We start from the raw sequence: 22,576 nt of genomic DNA, 5'->3' as shown, positions 1-22,576 counted from the left end.
GTTCCAAACTAAATATTTATGTCAAAATCTAGCATTATTTTACTAATTAAAATAAATATGTTTGCAGCTCAAATTTTGTTTTATATTTATTTTGCTTCAAACTAAATATTTATTTTCCAAACTAAATATTTAGCAACCAAGTTAAACTTACACTTATTTTAACTAAAGTTAATAATTTATTGTAACTATTTAAAAACTTAGCATTTTATTTTTTTAAAAATTGACTAAATTATTTTTAGTCTTGCATTTTTCTCTTTTTCCGTCAAACTTTCTGATCTCTCTAGTGCCTCCTAGCGGCCTCTACTTTTAATAAAACAGCTAAACAAAAGTATTGATTCAACAATGAGAGGAAAAAAAACTGGAATTATAATCAGCAATAGCTCCTAATTAATTATCATGTTTATACAGATGATGAAAGAAGAAGAATGCAAAAAAAATGCATAATCTCAAATTTCATTTTCTCAGATTTAGGGCTGCAACTAGTTATTAATTAATTCTGCTGGAGATATTTTGAATCTCAACTAAAAACTCACTTGTTTATTGTTGTATTTGAAACGTGATCAATTACAAATTTAATGACGGAATCTGACTTGATGTTGTGTTTTTGTTGTTGATTCTATGTTGCATTGTGTTTTTGTGTTTGATTTGATGTAAAGCACTTTGAAATGCCTTGCTGCTGAAATGTGCTATACAAATAAAATTTGATTGATTGATTGACTGATTGATTGAATTAATCTATCGATAATTCCACTGATTAATCGGATTAAAAAAAGACATATTTTTATGCAAATAGATTCAAAGAGGAGTTTTGTGTAGAACATTTACAGAAAAAGGTTTTATTTATCTTAAATGCTAAATGTATATATTTTTGTGCAGTTTTGGCTTAAATACTGTTTTGGGTGTACTGTTCCTTCAGTCACTAACTCTTTTAGAGTCTGTATATTCCAGTTAATGATTAAATGATTACTAAATTAGTTGACTATTATTTTAATAATCAATTAATCATGATTAATTTGATTAATCATTCCAGTTTGATTTGTTATATTGCATATTTCTGCGTGTTTTGTCCTTTTGATCACAGACTGAATTGTAGGAGTAAACCTGAAGGAGAATCTGTCTTTAAAAAACATCAGGCTGACAGAACTGAGTGAAATTAAGTGCAGCTCCCAGGCAGCTTTTCTGCTCCACTTCCTCCCAGAGCTGACAGCAGATTTAGATTCTGCCACGCTGAAAAACACCAAAAAGTCCAAACAGCAGAAAACAGGTTTTAAGGACAAATGAATGAAAAAGAAAATTTTTGCAAACGCTTTTTCTCTTAAGTCCCCCTGTTGTACAGAGATACATCTCAGGAGGAAGATGCAGATAATATGAGGGGGGAAAGAAAGAATCTAGCTAATAAAAGATTAAAGTTGAAGCTTGATTTGAAAAAAAAAAAGAAAAAAGAAAAAAAAGAGGAACCAGCTTTGAGGGCAAGCGTCTCTCAACACTCCTTACTAATCCTTGTTGCAGCCAGCTCTGGTTTCTATGGAGAGTCCGCCTACACAGCCAGCAGTGAAGGCAACACAAACGCGCTCATAATGCCAATCTTCACCCACTCGGCATCCGCTGTTTTAAATGCCGCTGCCTCCCGTCTCCTGTTCCCCTGTGTCTGCAGCACGCTGAATACCTCTTCCTTCCAGTCTGGAGCTCCAGGTTTTATGTAACCACGTTTGTAAAAGAGTAGGCAGTTTCTACTGGAGGAGGAAAACAACTTCCATCTTCCTGTGATTCTGTCAGAATCAGCTCAGAATCAACTAACCATTACAGGAAAGCTAACTGAGCTTCTGGAGCCGTTAGCTCTGCGTCCTGTTAGCCTTTAGCATAGGTCAGGGCTTGTATGGGTTATTTTTTCAGTGTTCTTCTCTCAAAACCCAGAGTCTTATCATAGATGTGTTCTCTGATTCTGCTGGAGATATTTTCAATTAAAAATGGTTGTTCCTTCCCACTATTGCCATGTGCTTGTTCAGGAGGAAAGACAGCTGCAATGTCAGTAACTCAAAGCAGTAGATTTTTAATTACCAAAAATATATTTTATAAATTTGCCAATATTATTGAAATGAATAGGTTCTATTAATATAGACTAAATTTATTCAGGATAATATGGATTCTACTTGACCTGTCAGTAAACTGCCTTGAGATTAAATTTGATGTTACTTCCATAAACACAATTTCCAAGAGCTGTATTTACACACCTTTATCACTAAAATGCAACAACTGCTAAGATTTTAAAAAGTAAATAAAACTGTTCATTTTTCTTGAATCTTTAAATGTTAAATTGTCATTTTGATTATAGTAAATGTTATTTTGCAAGCAAATGAAACACTGTAATGATGTGAGAGATTCAGCATTTTGAGAAAAAGATTGCTCTTATTTCTTGGCCACACATAATCTCACTCACACACCCACACACACACACAAACACACACACACACACACACACACACACACACACACACACACACACGCACACGCACACGCACACACACACACACACTAAGTAAGACACATCAGATCATTTAATTCCACAGAGACTGATGTTTTTAAGCCTCTATTTCTGTAAATTATTTTGATTTACAGAAATATTACATTAAGGATTAAAATGTTAATCAGACAAATACAAAATAATACATTTTCTTATACAAAAATGTCAACCCCATGAGTACTTTTAATGTGTGTATATGTCTGATGTAAAATCTTAATCCTAAATGTCACAAATATAGAGATTTTTTTTATTATTATTTTAATAGAACCAGTGCACGGTTCATTTCTGTTCTTGGTTCTCAAAGCGAATTTGACACTCGCAATATGGCGGACGCGCTGCCGCATTAGTTCCACACAACAAGGAGGGGTGTTGTGTTGTAGAGGGAGTCCAGCAAAGCGCCACTAGATACGCCTACTGCGGTCAGGTTCTCTTAAGCTAATTCAGCGTAGCATCTACGACAGTACATCTCTTATCATTACGTAATGTTAGCTCTTGTTTTGAAGCCATAATTTTGAAAGTCTGAGGCTACTTCCGGTTATCTCCATCTAGCATCAGGAACATCACGATGGCAGCTGAGGCCGAGTGAGTTTGCCGTCAATATTTCTGATATTTCTTCGCAGATTACAAATGACAGAAGTAGACCCTGTTTTACCTTTTCCAGCTCCAAACTGGCCGCTTTTTCCATGGGAATACTGGGAAAAATGCTGCATCCTCCAGCTAACGCGAAGCTAACCGGTTAGCTTTACTGTTAATAAAACGGTAAACAAGCTGAAAGTTTGTTTGTTTGTGTTCACAGGGTTCAGTCTGAGATCGAGGTGCTGCAGTCCATCTACCTGGAGGAGCTGCAGGTGGACAGGAGAGAGGACGGGTGAGGAAGCAACATTTCTGCTGGGATCTGGGCAGAAAATAATGCATTTTATGGAATGAACTGTTATTAAAAAAGGGGCTAAAAATAATCTAGAATGTTATTAATTACCCATAAAATCACCTGAAACAGTAAGTATATCAGAAACATGTTGGAGGTCAGGTCAAAGTTCATCCGCAGCATAACTTGAAATCTTTATTGGTTCTATCTGTCAGGTATTGTTTGCAAAGAGCTGAACAGGGATATAGGTTTATGTTTATGAGGTTGTTTTCCAGGTCATAAATATCAGAAAACATAATATTGTTTTTTTCCAGTTGTTATAATGCATTAAATGGTCTGAAAGTTGTAGCATTTAGCCTGTGTGTCTTGTTTGTGCTGCTGCAGGGGCTGGCAGGTGAGTCTGGTTCTGTATCCATCCACTGCAGAGGACTCCGTCTCCCAGTTTGTCCGACTCACTCTGACTCTGACCATCGATCTGCAGGTACGACGACTTCTCACCTGGCTGAGCCACTCCTGAATTTACACCTTTTCTCCTTTCTTTCTGCCTCCAATCTGAGTTTATGTGATTTTGCTGTCAATCACATGTGAACATGTGAAAATTGCAGCCACTTTAGTGTAAATTTGGGTATGATGCGAATTGGATTCACCAGGCACTTAAAGATTGACACAAACTCTTCAAACTCAGTATGATGATTATTTTATTGCTTGAGTCAAAATGATTTTAAGAACCTATGCAGTGCTTTAAATGGAGCTAAATGAAGAAAAATGCTGCACTTTTCCATGAGCTCATAGCATGTTTTTTGTCATATGAAAATCTATTTTAAAAATTCAATGCTTTTTTTTTAACAATTTGTTTTCATCCTGCAGTGTTTCTTATGATAAATATTTGCAAGATACAGTTACTGTACTATAATAGGAGCTTTTTCTCAGTTGTCAAAAATAAATTTTAGAATTTTGGTTACATATCATCCAAAGAAGTAATTTTGGGTTATTCCAGAATCTGTTTTAGGATTAATATTTACTGAGTTTAACCAGCAAAATTCAGCGGTCGCCCCACTGCACACTTCCATGAACATGTAATTCACACTTCGACCACTAGATGGCATCAAAGCCCTTCTAATAGTCTGAACAATAATTTGTAGTGTCTATTTTCCCCCATTTGACTACATTCACAATATAAAAGGTATGAAGCTAATTAGTGTCATTAGTCCAGAATGGGTTAAAGGTGATTGAGGACTTTTCTTTCTTCCATTTCTTCAGTATCCCTCATCGTCTCCGGTCATCTCCATCCATAACCCGCGCGGGCTTTCTGACGATAAACTCAGCAGGTAAAAACTTCCCTGCGCCGCCGTCGCTGCAGCCCAGAGACTCGGTTTTTAATAATGATGGGATTGTTTCTGCGCAGCGTCCAGAAGTGTCTCCAGGCAGAGGCTGAATCTTGGCTCGGCTCTCCGGTGTTGTATCAACTCATCGAGGTCAGAACATAACGGCTTTAAATAAAAATCAGATTATTGAAGACATTTAGTCATTTCTGTAACCTCTGGTTTGCTTTATATCTACACAGAAAGCTAAAGAAATCCTGACTGAAAGCAATATTCCTCATGGGAACTGTGTCATATGCCTTTATGGTTTCAAGGTAAGGTGTTTCCGTCTCTGAAGGTTAGATCTGGTCATCAACCCGATGCCTTAAATTTGTTTGCTGAGGCCTGTCACAATAAATCAGTTAATCACATGATCAGTTAAAATAAAATCAATAATTTCCATTTTCAGGATTTATTGTTTTTCTCTTTCTACCAAAAACTGGATGACAAAAGGCCACAGACTGGAGCTTCGGTCTCAACTATCTGATTTTTCAAGGGATAATTTTGTTTAGAGATTTCAGTGCTCATTGTGTTGTTTCTGTTTATTTTATTTTGAATATTTAAAATATCTTCCAGTTTTAGTCTTAAATATTAATTAGAATTTAAAATGTATTGATCTCTGAGAATATGCTCTTGCATTATTTTCCCATTACGGTGGTCTCAAGATGACAATATTGTTGTTTGTCATGACAACTTTTGGGAAATTCTCACTGCGAAAACACAAAATCTAACCAGGTATTTTTGGTCTAATTTACAATGCACATGAAATCAGACAAAACTACATTATAAGTAACTTTTCAAGTGTACTAAGATATTTCTACTAGAAGCTAGACCAAAAAAAGATTTTGTGTTTTTTGCGGTTCTGATGTGAGATTATTCCTGCTTTCGGTTCTCAGGAGGGAGAGACCTTCACCAAGACAAGCTGCTACCACTACTTCCACTCCCACTGCCTCGGCCGCTACGTGGTCCACTCAGAGCGGGAGCTGCGGCAGCGGGAGAAGGAGCTGGAGGAGGATAAAACCAGAGATGGGAGCAGCGTTCAGGTCAGATACCAGCAGCTGGAAGGAAAAACTCAAACAGTTTCAGCAAAATCCTCCTAAATCTGGACTCTCCTCCGACAGGAGCTGACGGTGGTGTGTCCGGTCTGCAGAGAGCCTCTCACATATGACAGAAACCAGCTTCTAAAGTCTCCTGCACCGGAGCTGCCTGAGGTAAACACAGCTAGCATGAAGCTAATCAGGAGCAGCTCTGAGCTGCAGTGTGGTATTGGGGTTACTGTTGGTAAAAGAAACTACATTTTAGCCAGAAAACATAGAAATTTTCTGATGTTGAAATGTCAGAAATTTGTATAAAAAACTTTATAGTTGATCTCTTGTGCAAAATTCACATTTTTCACTTCCATTTGGGTTACAACAGCTTCCAAAAACAGACTAAGTGCTTAAAAAACATCCAACTGGTTTTGGTTATAAATTAATTTTATCTCCTAGATTTACCACTTGAGTCTTAAAGAACTTCCTGCAAATTTCTCACTTCACAATCTTAGAAATTATCCTAGTTTTCAGTTCGGAGATGTATGCCTTCCTTTGTGGAAATGTTTTGGAGTATATGTTCTACATGTTGTGCCGATGTGCTGACCGTAGCGGTCAGGAGTCTAACGGCAGTTTCCTGTCAGCTCGATCAGGCGGCGATCGGCTCCGACTTTCAGAGGAAGTGGGGTCAGCTCCAGAAGATTCTGGAGAAGCAGAGGTGCAACGGCGGGATCATCGACCCGGAGGAGGAATCCAACCGATTCCTGATCCACATCCAGGAGGTTGGGAAGCCGTTCAGCCACCTGATTAATTCATCAAGTCTAATTAAATCATTAAAACCGAGTCAGCGACCACATATTTACACACATAATCGATTTATTCTTCACTGTTTGAATAATAATTGCTAAAAAAGAACATCTTGGTTCAGGTCAGTTAGACTTATCAATATAATTTTTATTGGCTACATATCAGAATAATTGCTATTTCTTAAAATCAAAATGATTCAAATTCAGAAATTTACGTACACTAAGCTAACTATGCCCTTTGAAAAAAACAGCCAAAGCAAAAACGATGCCTTATAAGATTCAGTTGAGGTTATTTCTTCAACATTTGGGTTCATTTTCAGTTCAAACATATTTCTCTCTTTACCTCTCAACGCCTCCTTCCCAGGTGTTGAGGATTAGAAAAGCTGCTATTACACTTAGAAACAGTGCATCTGGTATCGTAATACCATTCATTTGTTTGTCCATAATTATATAAATAAAATAAAGCAAGCCATGCATCAACCTGGGCTGAAATGCCGCTCACAGAAGAAGAAGCCACCACAACAAAGGCAACATGAAAAGTCATAAACTGCCAATTTCTGGAGGTTTGTCCTCTGAAGATGAAATGATTAAACTCTGAACAAGTTCTGATGAAACGTAAACATTTATATTTGAAGATTTAAAAAGTAATTTACTCTCTCCAGTTTTTCTGCTGGTTAGCTAATCTGAACTGTCCTGACCAAAAATAAGTTGTCAGATTTAGTCGTTTCAGCTGTAGATTAGATTGATAACAGAGAATTGATGATTATATTAATTGTTAATTTGTGAGGCTGAAGCCTGCAGCTGGTTTTCAGCGACGCCTCCTGTTCTGTGAAGCTCTTCTGTTTGGCTGGAACAGACAGAACGTGTGAAATGGATTTCTGAAGGTGTGAAGCTGCTGACAAAAAATAAGCTCAGAAATCAATTAACTGCACAGTAAACTAAAAGCAACTCAATGATTTATCATTTTTCTCTTTCTACCAAAAACTGGAGGACAGAAATCTTTTTGAGGTTGAGAGACTAAATAATTTTATTTGTTGTTTATTTTGCATATATAAAATGTATCCATTAGAATTTAAAGCTTATTGATGTTTGAGAGTTTTTTGCATTAAATATTGCATTACTTGAAAACAGTCTCGAAACAACAATATCGTTTATTGCAATAACTTCTGGGACAGTTTGTAATCCTAACGGACCTGGTCTGAGTTTCCTCTGGTTCTGGTTGTGTTGTTCCCTGCAGGCGCCTCCAGTGTCTGAAAACGTAAACCCGGAGGTCGATGCGTCCCCCGCGCCCCCGGTTTCCTCCTCCTCTGATGATGCCGGCGTCCGATCGGAGCGGTTTGTTCCCGGACTGTCCCGGCTCCCAGGCTTCCAGGCCCAGAGGCACCAGAACCAGGCTAGAGGGCCGAGGAGAGGAGGAAGACCCAAACCCCGTCCTGGACAGGGTCCCCCCATCGCACAGCACCTGGAGCGGCTCGCTCTGTCAGACTGCACCGACCAATCACAGATGATCCTGGGAGACGGCGGCCAACAGACGCCATGCCGGACCGGGTCGGGGGAAGAACCAGAGAAGCAGGTTCCTCTGACTGATTTAGACTCTGAGGGCCCAAAAGATGGAGCCAGGGGTCACCGAGGGAGAAGAAGGGGCCCCTACCGGCCTGCCCCGCACCACATCGGGCCCCCCGGCCCCTCACAGCAGCACCGCGACAGCCGGGCCAGAAGTCGAGGAGGCGGCGGGCCGCGGCGCGGCCATTACGGCCGGGGCCTCCAACAGAAGGTGGTGGAGCGGGGAAGAGAGGAGGTGGTATGACAAAGGGCGACCGGAGGGTGGAGGAACGGCAGAACGCGAGCCTCCATCATCAGATTAAAACGCTGCGACAGAAAGGACTCAGGACGCCGCCTCCTGTCCCGCTGTCTCCAACGCACTTTCGTCTTTGCTCCAGTTGTGTCCGGCTGGTCGCTGCTTTGTGATGTGATGCCAAACGGCTTAAAGAACTATAAATTAAATCTAGTCTGGGTGTCAGTTTGGTGCAGTAGTCTCTTTCTATTGGTTCAGTTTACTCCATTTAGAAGTAGTTTTTTTGAAAAATATATAAAGTTTTTATTATGGATGTCCACTAATGGTTTTTTTGATTAACATTAGTTTCCATCGATTACAGCTAGTTTGGTCGCCATCCAACAGGGGGCGCCACTGATTTCTGATGGAGCAGCGTCACCTAATTTAAAAACTGATGTGCTATGTAGGTGAGGATGTAACAGAAAAATGGATGTTAAAGCAAAAAATAAAAATAAAAATTGTAACATGATGGGGGAAAACACATGCCATGACCTTAAATGACTGAAATAAAACTTTTCTGTAAAGGAGAGGGTCAAATATCTGATGAGGCTCGTTTGTCAAATATACATACAAGCAAACACTTTTCTTTCAGCCCACATCTCTGTATTAAAATGTACTGATTTAATATCCTAAATGTGTTTTCAGCAACTGGAAGCAGAAAAGTAACAGAAATAAACATCAGTTTATGCTGAAGTAATAATGTATGTAATGCCAGTGGTCGTTTCCTCCAGATATGGAGATCGGTTTGTGAGGGACAAAACTAAAGTCCAGGGATGAAGTGATGATCCGGGTGGAAACAAACCTGCTCCACCCATCCTGGAAGAACTGAGATGGCTCTCCCAGTTAGTGAAAAACTGAGAAACGGACCAATATGGACAGAGATGTATGGACTACCGCTACACTTTAGCATTATAATTTAGCACACAGTTATTGTGCAAGTTGTAGTTTTGAGGATTCATTTTATTGTGTAAAAATGTTAATCCAAAACATTAACCTCTCAAACCTGAATCTTTGAGAAAGTAAAAGTGAGAGTTTGACTTTCTTAGCCAAAACCCACAGAGCCATTGTCCTAACTATTAGTTTTCCCCAGAAAACCTGTTGAGCTTGATGGGAAAGTCAGTAAGGTCATCCATGATCAACCTGCCGTGTTTTTGGCATTAAAAGAAAATTACCTTACAAAACTTCAAGTACATGTGAAGCCAAGTGAAAACTGCAGGAACGGCCCAACTGGTGCGCCGTTCTTCATGGCCAATCAACTACAAACCCAGCTTAACCAGTCACTGTTACTGGTGTATAAAAATGTAAAACAAACTTGCATTAAGTGATTTTGTATGGTGGAAAAACTACAAAACACCAAATCTGGATTCAGAGGATTTTTCCATTTATTCAACCCAACAATAGGGAGATATTAGCATTAGCACATAGCCTGTGCTTCAGATCTCCAGTCAGATCTGTACAAAATAGCATCATGGTCACGACACCAAGCATTTAGCATGATCAAATGTTATACAGGTGTAAAAACTTAAATTAATATATTAAAACATCTATCATCATCAGTACAGAAAAAAATATATATGAACAATATAAATAAAAGGATTGCAGCAAATGATAAAACTTGCCTCTTTGCAATGAAACAAATAAAAGCAAAGGGGAAAATAATAACTTTATAATAACTTTCTGCAGAATTATAACTTTATAATCATTCTGGAGAAAGTAAGGCAGGGCTGGAGGACCAAACCCCTAATGATAGATTTGGGGGAACATAGTCAGGTATTGTTCGTACCCGACTGTTGTATACTTATATTAATGACTGTCAATTATACAATAATGTATAATCTATATTAATAATACATTAATATAGACCCAGGTACATTAGCTTGGAGGGGGCAAATGTTACCGGCAGCAGATCTAGGGGAATGTGAGCCGGTATCAGGTGGTGCACAGGCAGATGAATCCTGTGCAACCAATTTCTGTGGATCACAGCTCAGATTCCCCGAGATTGATCTTTAGTTCTCCTCCTGCGCAAAAAAATGGCACCAACTAAACCCAGGTCACATCAGACTGGAGGGAAAAAAATTATTAGCAGGGAACTGATGAGCATGTGGCTTCCTGTGTGTGTGTGTGTGTGTGTGTGCGTGTGTGTGTGTGTGTGTGTGTGTGTGTGTGTGTGTGTGTGTGTGTGCGTGTGTGTGTGTGTGCGTGTGTGTGTGTGTGTGTGTGCGCGTCTGAGAAGACACACTACCTGACCTCTCATGTTTCAGTCAGAGAAGCAAAGCTGAAGACGGCAGACGGACCCAGAGAGAGGAAGACGAGCTGGAAAACAGACTGATAGGTAACCGTCCTGCCGGGAATCGGATGTTTACCGGATTTAGTTTGGGAAACGCAGAAGAAGGTAAGTTTGAGTCAAATGTTTCAGATAGAAGTGAGGTGTGATATGAACCATGTGTGTGTGTTCGTGCAGAGCTGAGATTACACAGTGGGGTCAAACCTTGATCTGTTGGATGGGTTTTCGATGATTGTGGTTTCTAAAAACAGCTTCTCCACAGCTCCAAGAGACACTTTCATCTGGAAACCTTCTCTCTGATTTACATCTTGTCTGAATTCAAGTTTCTTGTTTTCCACATGAAGTGTGATTGTTATGTTTGCATTTTTTAAAGTGAAAATAGAAGTGCATCCCTGGAGGTTTTGTTTTCAAACTGGTTCTGGATGAGTCGCGCTCCTAATAAATTCAATTACAAACTTCTCAAAATAAGAAGAAAAATGTAAGGAGTAGGATTTTATTTTGCTCTTAAGTTGGTTCTGGGGCAAATCTAACTGCTACACAACAGAAAATTACTTTAATGGATTCAAAACTGAAGGTGAAGGCAGTAAAGGAGCCCAAGAACCACAGCTTTGTGCTTTCGTTGGTTTGCATGAGTTAAAGAGACACATTTTGTACTGTAGCAGTGAGAGGGACACCTGATGAAATCCAGTCAAACGAGAGGTACAGTAATCCAGGCGCGAGGTGATAAAAACCTGGATCGGTGTCTCTCTGTGGCGTCTAGACATGACTGAAAGCAAGCGGACTGGACCGCAGCGTTGACAAGTGAGTCAACTTTTAGGCTGGGATCCATTTTTACACCAAAGTTAGAGGTGTTGGGTTTATTGTGCAGGACTACATCAAAAGAAGAAAGTTTCCCCCAGAAAACTTGCTCAGCCTGAAGGCAGTGGGTTTTTATCGTGTTTTTGAGTTAAAAAATGTTAAAAATTCACAGGAACTTTGAAAATGCAGAATAAAAAACCCAAAAACCTAAAATAAAAAAACAAACAATGCTTAGCCTGATGATGACGTTTACTCAGGTAGAAGTAGAAATACTTCATCTTATTTTTATTCAAGTCAAAGTAAAAAGTAGACATCCAAGAAATTACTGAAGAGTGAAAAAATCTTTGGTACGAAATCCGCTCACTTACCAAGAAACTGATCAAATTATTAATCATTTAATAGTTGAAAATTACATCATCAGATGGACCAAAATATAAAAATAAGTGGAAATGTTGGCATTTTTAGGACCAAGATGACCAGAATTTATAGAAGTAACAAAAAATAATACAATTAGGTAAAATAATTTTTTTCCAAATCAGTTTCTTTCATTAAAAAACTTATGAAACTTTAACAAAAACTGCAGGTGCGTCTGTGTCTGGTGAATTTTTATTTAAAACATGTTTGTTTTTTAATCAGTGGGTAGAAAATCTAAAGATTTTACTCAAGTAAGAGTTGAAATACTGCATAATAAAATTACTCAGGTAAAAGTAAAATGTATTTGGTAAAACATCGAATGCTGAGTAACTGACCAAATCATTTAATATTTAAAAATTACATATTACACAGCCCAAAATATAAAGTTAAGTGGAAATTTGGTCATTTTTAGTACAAAAATGACAAAAATTCATAACAAAAAATAATTAAATTGGGAAAAAGTTGATTATTTATTTTTCCCCAAAAAAATGTACAAATCAAATTTTGAAACTTTAATAAAAACTGCAGGTGTGTGTCTGTGTCTGGTGAATTAATGGTTAAAACGTGTTTGTTTTTCGTTCAGTGGGTAGAAAATCCAGATATTTTACTCAGATAATAGTAGAGACACTTTATAATAAAATTACTCAGGTAAAATTAAAAAGTAAAAATACTCCTAAAAGTACATAAAAAGTTATGTTAGCAAATATAAGTAGTTAGTGCCCTAGAACTGAGCCCTGAGGTTCTCCTATGGGGGAAGAAACCGGACCTGGAAGCTGATGGGAGAAGAGAAACGGTGTTTTTCTGCTGCTCCGCCTCGGTTTGCTGGTCAGAGCAGCAGTTTGGATCCCATCAGCACCGCCGGAGCTCCAGCCGGCCGAATCAGATGGTTCTGGGTCCGACGTGTGAAGCAACATCAGCAGGACGATCCCGTGACAGTAAACCTAAGACCGCAGCAGAGATCGACGCTCTGCCACATTATCCATCACTAAATATGACTCAGACTTTTAATAGTTTAAGGAGCCACTTGTTGATGATGATGCAGATGATGAGCTTCAGGTTCGGTTTTTGCAACGCGGTCCGGTCTGGGGTTAGCATAAACTAGCAGATGGTATTTATAGGTCGGTCTGTGTTCAACCTACCGATCAGAGATCAGATATTAACAACTGCTGCCACCAACAACTGTTGGGGTTTAAATTAGCTCAGTGAGGCTGTGGCCCGGCTAACCGCTAACTGAACAGGGTGCTGAAAGGTCAACCATCTGCCACAGGAAGCAGCAGTTAGCCGGTCAGATTAGCACGGCAGGCTTTGCATTAGCATGGTATGTAAACTGGAGATGAGCTCGCGTTTTCTTTCTCGGGAAACTTTCAATCTGGGCAAATTATCGCGCAGGTCGGGTTGCTGAAGATGCATCACACAGGTGAGCCCCGCGGGACAGAGCGGTCAGCAGGTTGAGGCTCCGCTAAACTGCAAAACATTAAATATTACAAAGTCATTTTAGTCCATCTGCAAGTGCAAACATCTCAGTACAAATGAAATCAGGCAAAGCCACTTAAAACTAACATTTCAGTAAGAAATAGAGGCTTGTTTTAAGTAAATAACTCCTTAATATTGATTAAAAAGCTCAAGTTCCATTGGCAGATGAATTAATCTATAACATGGGGAAAATGTCTGTTACAAATTAAATAAACTAAATAAATGGAACAAGAACATTTTCATCAATATTAAGAAATTATTTATTTAAAACACGCTTCTACATCTTTCTAGGAAGTTAGTTTTGTGTACTAAAAATACTTGGATTAGAAACTGAAGAAAAATACTGGGTAAGATTTTGTGTTTTTGCAGTGTAATTAAATTTACACCAGATCTCATGTCAAGGTGTTTTGGAAGAGAAAAACAGCAGATTTATTAAATTAAACCACATAATTTAAACTCAGTTGCATACACGCTTATCCTGATATCAAAATTAGTCTCTGAAGTTATTATGATAAACAATAAATTGTTGTTTTGAGACCATTTTCAAGAACTATAAAACAGTAACTGAATAAAAACACTTCCTCTGAAAGATCAATAAACTTTAATTTCTAACGAACATTTAACACTGGAACCAGAACACTTTTAAAATATCCAAAATAAATAAACAAAACAAATAAAATGGACACTGAAATGTCTGTAAGAAAAATTGTCCATCAAAAGGAGAGATGCACTAAAAAAAAAATCAGAAAATATTACCAAATATTTTTGGTCTAGTTTCTAGGGTAAATATTTCAGTAAATTTAAAATCAGACAAAACAAGTAACTTTTCAGTAAGATATAGCAGCTTGTTTTAAGTAAATTATATTTCTTTTGGCAGATTATTGCACTTATGAGAAAAATGTTTTGTTAAAAGTGAATTAATCTGCCAGTGGACTTAATACTTAAAAAAAATCAATATTAAGAAATTATTGGCTTTAAACAAGGGCATTTTTGTTGAAAAGTTTCTTTTAAATTAGTTTTGTCTCATTTTAAGTGCTCTAAAATATAAACCAAAATACTTGGTAAGATTTTGTGATTTTGCAGTGTAGCTGTGACCATGGCAACAGACTGAAGCCTTTACTCATCCAGTTTTTGGCAGAAAGAAAAATGCACAAAAAATCAATCATGCAAAAGAAAACGATCAAGCTTGTTTAAATTGATTATGCGATTAATTTATTGAAGGCTTAGTTGAATACATTCTGATTTTAAACAAAGGTAATATTAATATTTATAATGAGTAGAGTTGGGTGTACAAAATGTACAAAATGAATCTAATGCAATACAATCCATCATGTTGATGCTCTGAGACTAAATTACATAAATTGTTCAATTTCAAGTACAGAGTAACTGATCAAATTATCAATCTTTTCATATTTAAAACTTACATCATCAAACGGGACAAAATATAAAGTTCAGTGGAAGTTTTGGTATTTTAAAGATGATAATGACAATAATTCATATCAGCAACAAAAACACTTTTCCCAAATCAGTTTCTTTCAATAAAAAACTTGTGAAACTGTAACAGAAACTGCAGGTGTGTTTCTGAGTCTGGGGAGTTTTTGGTTAAAACATGTTTGTTTTTCATTCAGTGGGTTGAAAATCCAGAAATTTTACTCCAGTAAAAGTGGAGATAGAGAAGATTAGAGATGCAATGAGTAAAAAACACATCATTCCCCAAAAGATACACAAGTAAATGTAATTGAGGAAATTTAACTAGTTACTACCCAACTTTGGACACAGAAATGTTCCAAAATGACAAAATAAGGATTCATAGGACTGAAAATACAAAACAAGAAATTAGTAAAAAATTAAGGGAAATATGGAAATAAATTTGGTGATTTTGCAGAAGCTTATTGAAACGTCACAGCAAATGGGAGCCATTAGAGATTTTTTTCATTTGGTTACATTTCTGCAGAAAAAAATATTTTTTTGGATTTTACTAGATAAAATTTTAAACTGGGGCTTCTTATGAACGGGAAAGTGATGTTCAGACACAGAGAACCAAAACGAGTAACTTTTAAAAAGAGACTCATTCTGAAGAACCTAAATCTGCATGGCTTTAAACCCACAGGCCACAGCGAAGTGTTTATTTAGGATCAATATTTCCTCCACATGAAAATGTCTTCATGTTTATTTTGATATTCTAGCGGCAGTTCTCTCCTCGACCACTAGGCGTCACTACTGAGAGGAGTAACACTCCTCCTCCACAGCAGGAAAAGCAGCAGAATAAGAAACCTACAGTCAGAACCGTCATCTCTCACCTGAAATAAAAAATACTTTTTACAGTAGTGTAGTAACTAGTTACATTTACTTGAGTAATTTTTGGGAAAATTTTACTTTTAGGAGTATTTTTGCTATGCTGCACTTTTAACTCTTACTTAAGTGATTTTATTGTGAAGTATTGCTTCTTCACAATTTATTGAAGTAAAATTTCCAACAAAAAGCTCTTAGTTTTATGAATTTTCTAGAAAAAAAATGGAAATTTAAAGTTTTCATAAGTGGAAAATTGTCCACATTTTGAAAGTTTTCTAAGTTTCAAAAGTAAAAAAAAAAAAATTATAGAAAATTTCTAAGATTAATCGGGATATTTCTGATCTGTTTTCTCACAAACTTCTGAGTTTTCCGGCAGGTATTAGTTTTTTCTGTCTATGACCCGATACAGTCGTACAGCTGCTCCATTCTTTCAATATATAGTTTATAAATATCATATTGAAAGAAACTGATTTGAAAAAAACATATTTTTGACAGATTTTTTGTTTTGTAACTAGATTATTTATATGAATTATTTTCACTTTAGCTCTTAAATACCAGCATTTCCACTGCACTGAAACATTTTTATACTTAAGTTCTCGGACGGCTACTTTTTACCTTTACCTGAGTAAATTTATGTTTAAGTCGTGCTGCTTTTACTTGAGTATAATTTTTGGCTCCTCTTCCAATCTCTGATTTTAAGATACAAACAGCTTGAGAAAGTAAATAATCTAAAATAAATCCAGAAACAAATCAATGAGTGACTGAATTAACACAAGAAATAAACTAAGATGACATGAAATGACTGAATAAACACTAAATAAATGATTAAAACAGACATTGATTAAACTAAGATTGCATCAGTTTCTATAATTGCTTCTCCACATTTCAAGTTTTTAAGTTGCATTTTCTGTCAAACATAATATTTGAGATCTTAATAAAATAAAATCTGTGAATAGATTAGATTTATTGCTGCTGACTCAGTTATTGTTACTTAATTTCTGTCTTATTAATATTGACTTTTAGACTCACTTTAGAATCAAATAACCCACTACTTTCCTTCCTGATGATCCCCATAATGTTTGTAAACTTTTATTTTAACTAAACGTCACATTTCTAATTTCCTCAGAGTGATTTGTGTGTTCAGATAAAATGACAAATATTTTCTGATTTTATCTTCTTCCTGACCCGATCAGAGTTTGAGTGGCATGAAGGTTTATTTCTGGCTCAAACCATAAAACTGAGAGATTTATGAATTTTTCAAGCATTTTGCTTCAGAAGCAAAACCGAACTGGAGACTCCGACACACGTGTGACGGCAGCACATATGCTTTAGGAGTTAGAAGTTTCTTGGCATCTGAATTGCAATGCGATCCTTTTGCGAGTCTGCGTTGGGGTGTGTGTGTGTGTGTGTGTGTGTGTGTGTGTGTGTGTGTGTGTGTGTGTGTGTGTGTGTGTGTGTGTCGCTGTTTGGCAGCGGCTCCACACTGTGGCTCATTTCTGTCCGCAGAGATTTCCGAGGGAAACTGGAGAAACGGGCGTGGACTGTCACAGGGTTTGTCTCTCGCAACGACTCAATCAGAGGCGAACGCAGCAAAATCCAACACCAGCATTCAGGGCCGCCGCGCTCCAGAGAACACAACCCGGCTGCAGCCTGCGTCTGTTCGCAGTCCATGCAGCTGTTTGATGCATGTGGTGCTGGATCAGTTCGGCACGAATACTTTGCTTGTCATTTAGTGGATGTCAGCAGACGCCAGCAGCCATTAGGCGTGAGGAAGGAGTTGTCTGTGGTTTTATCCTGATCTGATCAACCTGAAGGTGAAACTGCTGCCGGGATCATTGACTCTGATCAACAGACTCAGGTTTTCAGTGGAATTAAAGTTGCTTTTTCATTGAAAATGCGTTTAATCGTCAAAAAGTATTTAAAAAAAAATTGAAAAAAGTCCCAAAATTTATTTCCAAAACGATAATATTGTTCTGAAACGTTTCCAAGACAGATAATGCAGGAACACATTCTCAAAGATCAATAAACTTTACATTCTAAAATGTAAAATATGCTAAATACATGAACAAAAATATTAATTATAAATTCTTTGCAATCAAAATCAACCTTCACAAACGGGGCTCGTTGAAACCAAAACTCCAGGCTGAAAACTGCAGTCATCCAGTTATGAGTAGAAAGGCAAATAGAAATGAAAAAAAACAATCATGCAAATGCAAATTATTGAGTTCATCTTTATTTATTATGCAATTAATTGATTTATTGCAACATGCCTAATAGTTTCTACTGCAAAAATCTTCTTAGATTTGAAATAAGACAAAAATAACATACAAGTAACTTCCTAGCAACATATAGGAGATTTTTTAAGACAATAATTCTTTAATATTGACTAAAAGGTGAGTTCTCTGGCAAATTATTTCACTTTTAATGAGACAATTTTCCATGATATAAGTAAAATAATCTGCCAGTGGAACCAGAACTTTTTCATCAATATTTGAGAATTATTTATTTAATATGAGCTCATATCTCTTGCTGAAACGTTACTTGTAATTTAGTTTTATTTTTAAAGACGTAAGAGGCAGAAAGAAACTGAATCAGTTTCTACCCCAGAGTTTCTGTTGAATTTCACCTGGACAAATTCATCCAAACCCTAATCGTTTTTTATTTTTATTTTATTTACATTCTTCTGTATTTGCTATATTTATTTACTTATATTTTGTATATATTTATTTGAGTTGTTATTTTTTGTGTGCTTTCTTGCACAATAACAATAAAGGAATCCTGATTGCAGTAAGATATTTGCACTAGAAATGAGACAAAAATACTTGTTGATATTTACCTGAAATGTTCGCCGGTCCTCTGCTGTTCTACTTTTACTCTGATTTAGAGGATTTGTTAAATTGTTGGGAAAATCTGCTCTTCGCTAGCATTTAAAAAAATAGTGTAAAAACCTTGACAAACTAAATCCTATGGAGCAAAAACAAGTCAATGTTTTGTTCCAGATGTGCTGATCCAGTAGCGTTTACCTTTCACTCTGCAGCACTTCCTGTCCCAGACATCCAGACATCGGCTAATTTCAGAGTCATCTCATCATGTAGATGTTTGAATGACTTGCTCTCCACTTCCTCACACCTCGGCTCCGTCGTCCCGGTTTTACAAAGTGAGGTGATGAGAGTTTGGTTCCAGGTTCTCCAGTTGCCGGCATCTGAAGGAAGGCCTGAGCATCAGCAGCATTGGAGCTGTGCGGGAAGCTGCTGCTGGTGTTACGCCGCCTGCGAGGTCTAATGTCGTCTTCAAAAACCAGATGGAGACTTTGGGATCCATTTTTATATTAATGACTATTACACGGATGAATACGCTCGACATCTTGTGAAATATTCTGATGGTGCAATGAATGAGTTCTTCATGCTGCTGTGGAGGCATAAACAAAGTCGTTAAACTGAGCAGAGTTGATAAATCGTCTCTAAGCAGACATGTCATTAAGATATCAGCTTCAGGGGAACGTTAAAGTTTTCCCGGTCGTCTCTGGTGAGGCGTTCACTGTCACAGAGAGTGAAAAGGGTGAAAGAACAGAACCTTGTGGTACTCCAGAACTGATACGTCTGAAGTCCAATGCACGTTTAAAGTATTTTAGAGAGGAAGTCTGGGATCCAGCAAGATCAGCTGGACAATTATTAACATTCTGTTGAAATAGAAAACAGATGGAAAGCAGACAAAATAAGTCTAAATATGTTTTTAACTCATTTCCTTCATGAAACTTTACTGCTATATTATATCCGCTAAGATTGAAGCTGATGACTTTTCCAAAAAACTGTCATTTAAACCTGAGTCTCTCTCTTTAATACCTGAGTGATCAGGAGTACAGTTACCTGCAGAGTGTTTGTCTAATGAGCTGTGATCTCATTCCAAACTTCTTTGCTATAAAAAGCAAATAAACAGAAAAACTAAAGTTAAAATGTTCCAGCTCCAGCGATGTGTGCAGATATGAGATGATCCCAAAAAAAAAAATCAAAAACACAACAGCTGTCAAAATGTTTAAACTAATTACACTGAGATTACGCTAACTGTATTAACCCAAAAATATTGCTAGGACTGTTTGCTCATGTGCACAGCTGCATTCACTGCAAAAACAGAAAATCTCACCAAGTATTTTTGGTCTAGTTTCTAGTGCTAATGTCTTAGTACAATTGAAATAAGACAAAACAAACTTACAAGTAACTTTTCAGGAAGATATAGTCAATAGTTCCTTAATTTTGACTAAAAATGACAAGTTCCACCAGGAGATTATAAGGAAAAATGTCTCATTATAAGTGAAATAATCTGCCATTCCTCAATATTGAAGAATTATTAACTTAGAACAAGCTCCTATATGTTGCTGAAAAGTTACCTGTTAGTTAGTTTTGCCTTATTTCAAGTGTACTGAGAAATTTACACTAGAAATTAGACCAAAAATACTTGGTAAGATTTTGTGTTTTTGCAGTGCTCAGAAAATATCAATAATTTGATTGTTTCTGTTTTCTCTACAGAGAAACTTCAATGAAAAAGATCTAAAAGCCTCCAGTGTTTGTTTGTCCAGTACAGGGAGCAGAGATCATTTGGTTTTTAGCTGTTTTGGTTTTTCTAGAGTGATAAGTCTGATTCTTCATCAGCTTTCATGGCTGCTGCTGCTGTAGGAACCGGACTGAACGTTTTCAGTCCTGCAGTGGACTGAACAGTTCCTTCAGCGTGTTGTTTGGAAGTAAAGATCCAGTGAATTGTTAAAGATATTTGGCTGTTTTGCAGTTTGAAGAACTCATCTTGAATTAGTTTGTTTTGTCTCCACTTTTCTTCTGAAGCTGGGTCAGATAAGAACACTTGAATTTTCACAAATCTTTTTTCCTTTTGTTATCCAGATGTTTCAACTGAATCAGCTGGGTTTTTGGAAATAGACAGACTGTTGCTTTGAAGCAGCTTTATTGTGCAGTAAACAAAGATTTGTTGCATTTAAGTTGTTGCTTATTTGCAGAAGCTTTTTGGGAATTCTTTGGTTTCTTTATTAACTCAAACAGAACCCACTGTTCATGATGCTAATTTCTATTTTCCCACTCTGATTCGGTGACGGCTGCATGGTGGGGAGGTGCTGCAGCCTTGCAGCATGAAGGTCACGGGTTCGAATCCCAACCTTTCTGCATGGATATTGCATTCATGGGTTCTCTCTGGTTTCTCAGTTTTTGTTGAAAAGTCCATAATAGTTGGGTTAGTTACTTTTCTTTTTTAGATAAAAGATCACATACTAGAAAACAAGCCTGACAACAATAATGAAATTTTAGGGCTGTTGTCAATAGAAACAAATGAGTACATTTCTGCTAAAAAGATTTAGCAGAAAAAACAAGAAAATTTCTGAGGTGCAAAATCTAAAAAATTGCAAGAAATGTTTTTTTTAAATTTTTTTTTTTTTTTATTAATCATAGAAATTTTCTTGATAAATTAAGGAAATGTTTCAGCTAAAATTGTCAAATATTTGCAAGAAAAATCAAAAATATTTAGATTAACCTGAGAAATTTTCTGGAAAAAATTACAAATTTATTTGCTTGAAAAGTCAAAAATTTCTCCTTTTGAAACTCAGAAAATGTAAAAACACAAATTGACTTTATGAGCTCAGAAAATTTCCATTTTATTCTAGGAAATATTTGAAATCAATGTCAAAATTTTGGGGGGTGGAAATTAATCCCTTTGTTTCCATCTACAACAGCCATCATAAGCCATCATAGACAACCAAACAATGTTTTGAGAATTTAAAAAGAAAACAAAATGTATGTGTGCGGTGTTATTATTATTATTATTATTATTATTATTATTATTATTATTATTATTATTATTATTAACTGTAAAGCAATGAAAGAGACTAAAACTGAAAAAAAATAATTTTTTGGGGATTAATGAGAATTTGAAAAAGTGTTCTGTTAAACAGCGCCCCCTGCCTTCAGGAGGACTTTGATGGTCCATCATTGGCTTCCTGCTCAAACTCAGCAGCTGACTTTAGCGTGAAAATCCAACTGCAAGGGCGGAAATACCGAACGTTTCTGACCTCATCCAGCAGCGTTCAGCCGTCTACGGTTACACACACTCGCATGCATGAGTGTGTTGCTCCATTAGAAACAGGAAGACTTTTCTCCATCGGTGTGAAACAACATCCCAGCGAGCTGGAACAGCAGCCTGATAGTGGCTCAGGGAGCATGATGGCGTTATCAGTATGTTCCCTCGGAGCGACGAGGGTCTCATGTCAGCAGGAATGAGCAGAAACCCGTTCAGATTGTTTCTGCTAAGTGCATGAAAGCTGCAGAGGTGATTTCTTGTTTCTGATTATTTTTTCAGAGATAATTGATCACAGTTGCAGGATTTAAAAACGGTTTCACTTAAGAAAAGAAGTTGTTAGAGCATCGCTGCTTCAGACCGCAGGAAAACATCTAAACTGAGTCCAAGTCCTCACTCAGGCAGAGAGCAGCTGTGTGTCTCTGTCTGGTGAATTTTTGGTTAAAACATGTTTGTTCTTCATTCAGTGGGTAGAAAATTCAGAATTTTTTACTCAAGTGTAAAAATACTTCATAATAAAATTACTCACGAAAAAGTAAAAAATAGCCATTCAGGAAATTACACAAGCAAGAGTAAAAAGGTATCTGGAGTAACTCCAGTACTGATCACAACATCGATTACTTAATATTTAAAAATTATATCATTTGATGGACCAAAATAAAGTTATGTGAAAATTCTAAAGATCAAAATGAAAGTCATTCATATAAATAACACAATTACAAAATAACAAAATCAGGCAAAAGATAAAATTTCCCAAGTATAAAATACAGCGCAGTAAAAATACTCCGTTACTACGCAGCTATGACAGATTAACTGATTCTGCTTTAGCTG

The 22,576-nt window shown here is 36.9% G+C and overlaps 2 protein-coding genes across 2 annotated transcripts in view; both read left to right on the top strand.

Annotated features, from left to right (window-relative positions):
• Positions 1 to 2,832: 2,832 nt before the first annotated feature.
• Positions 2,833 to 8,952, top strand: rnf25 (ring finger protein 25). The gene is made up of 10 exons (XM_044100338.1): positions 2,833 to 3,103; positions 3,318 to 3,389; positions 3,771 to 3,867; positions 4,647 to 4,714; positions 4,792 to 4,861; positions 4,951 to 5,022; positions 5,644 to 5,790; positions 5,869 to 5,958; positions 6,420 to 6,557; positions 7,819 to 8,952. Exons 1-10 carry the CDS (start codon positions 3,087 to 3,089, stop codon positions 8,386 to 8,388), a joined length of 1,341 nt encoding a protein of 446 aa, XP_043956273.1. The 5' UTR covers positions 2,833 to 3,086; the 3' UTR covers positions 8,389 to 8,952.
• A 1,732-nt stretch (positions 8,953 to 10,684) lies between these two features.
• The window catches only part of LOC122821689 (sodium channel protein type 4 subunit alpha B-like), a 31,216-nt gene continuing 19,324 nt past the window's right edge, over positions 10,685 to 22,576 (top strand). The window contains exon 1 of the mRNA XM_044099812.1: positions 10,685 to 10,807. The gene's annotated coding sequence lies outside the window, so the exon portion shown is untranslated. The remainder of the gene's footprint in view (positions 10,808 to 22,576) is intronic.

This window comes from Gambusia affinis, linkage group LG19, assembly GCF_019740435.1.
Source record: "Gambusia affinis linkage group LG19, SWU_Gaff_1.0, whole genome shotgun sequence".
Taxonomy (NCBI): Eukaryota; Metazoa; Chordata; class Actinopteri; order Cyprinodontiformes; family Poeciliidae; genus Gambusia; species Gambusia affinis.
Note: the sequence above shows the minus strand (reverse complement) of the source record. Positions and strands in the feature narration are given on the sequence as shown.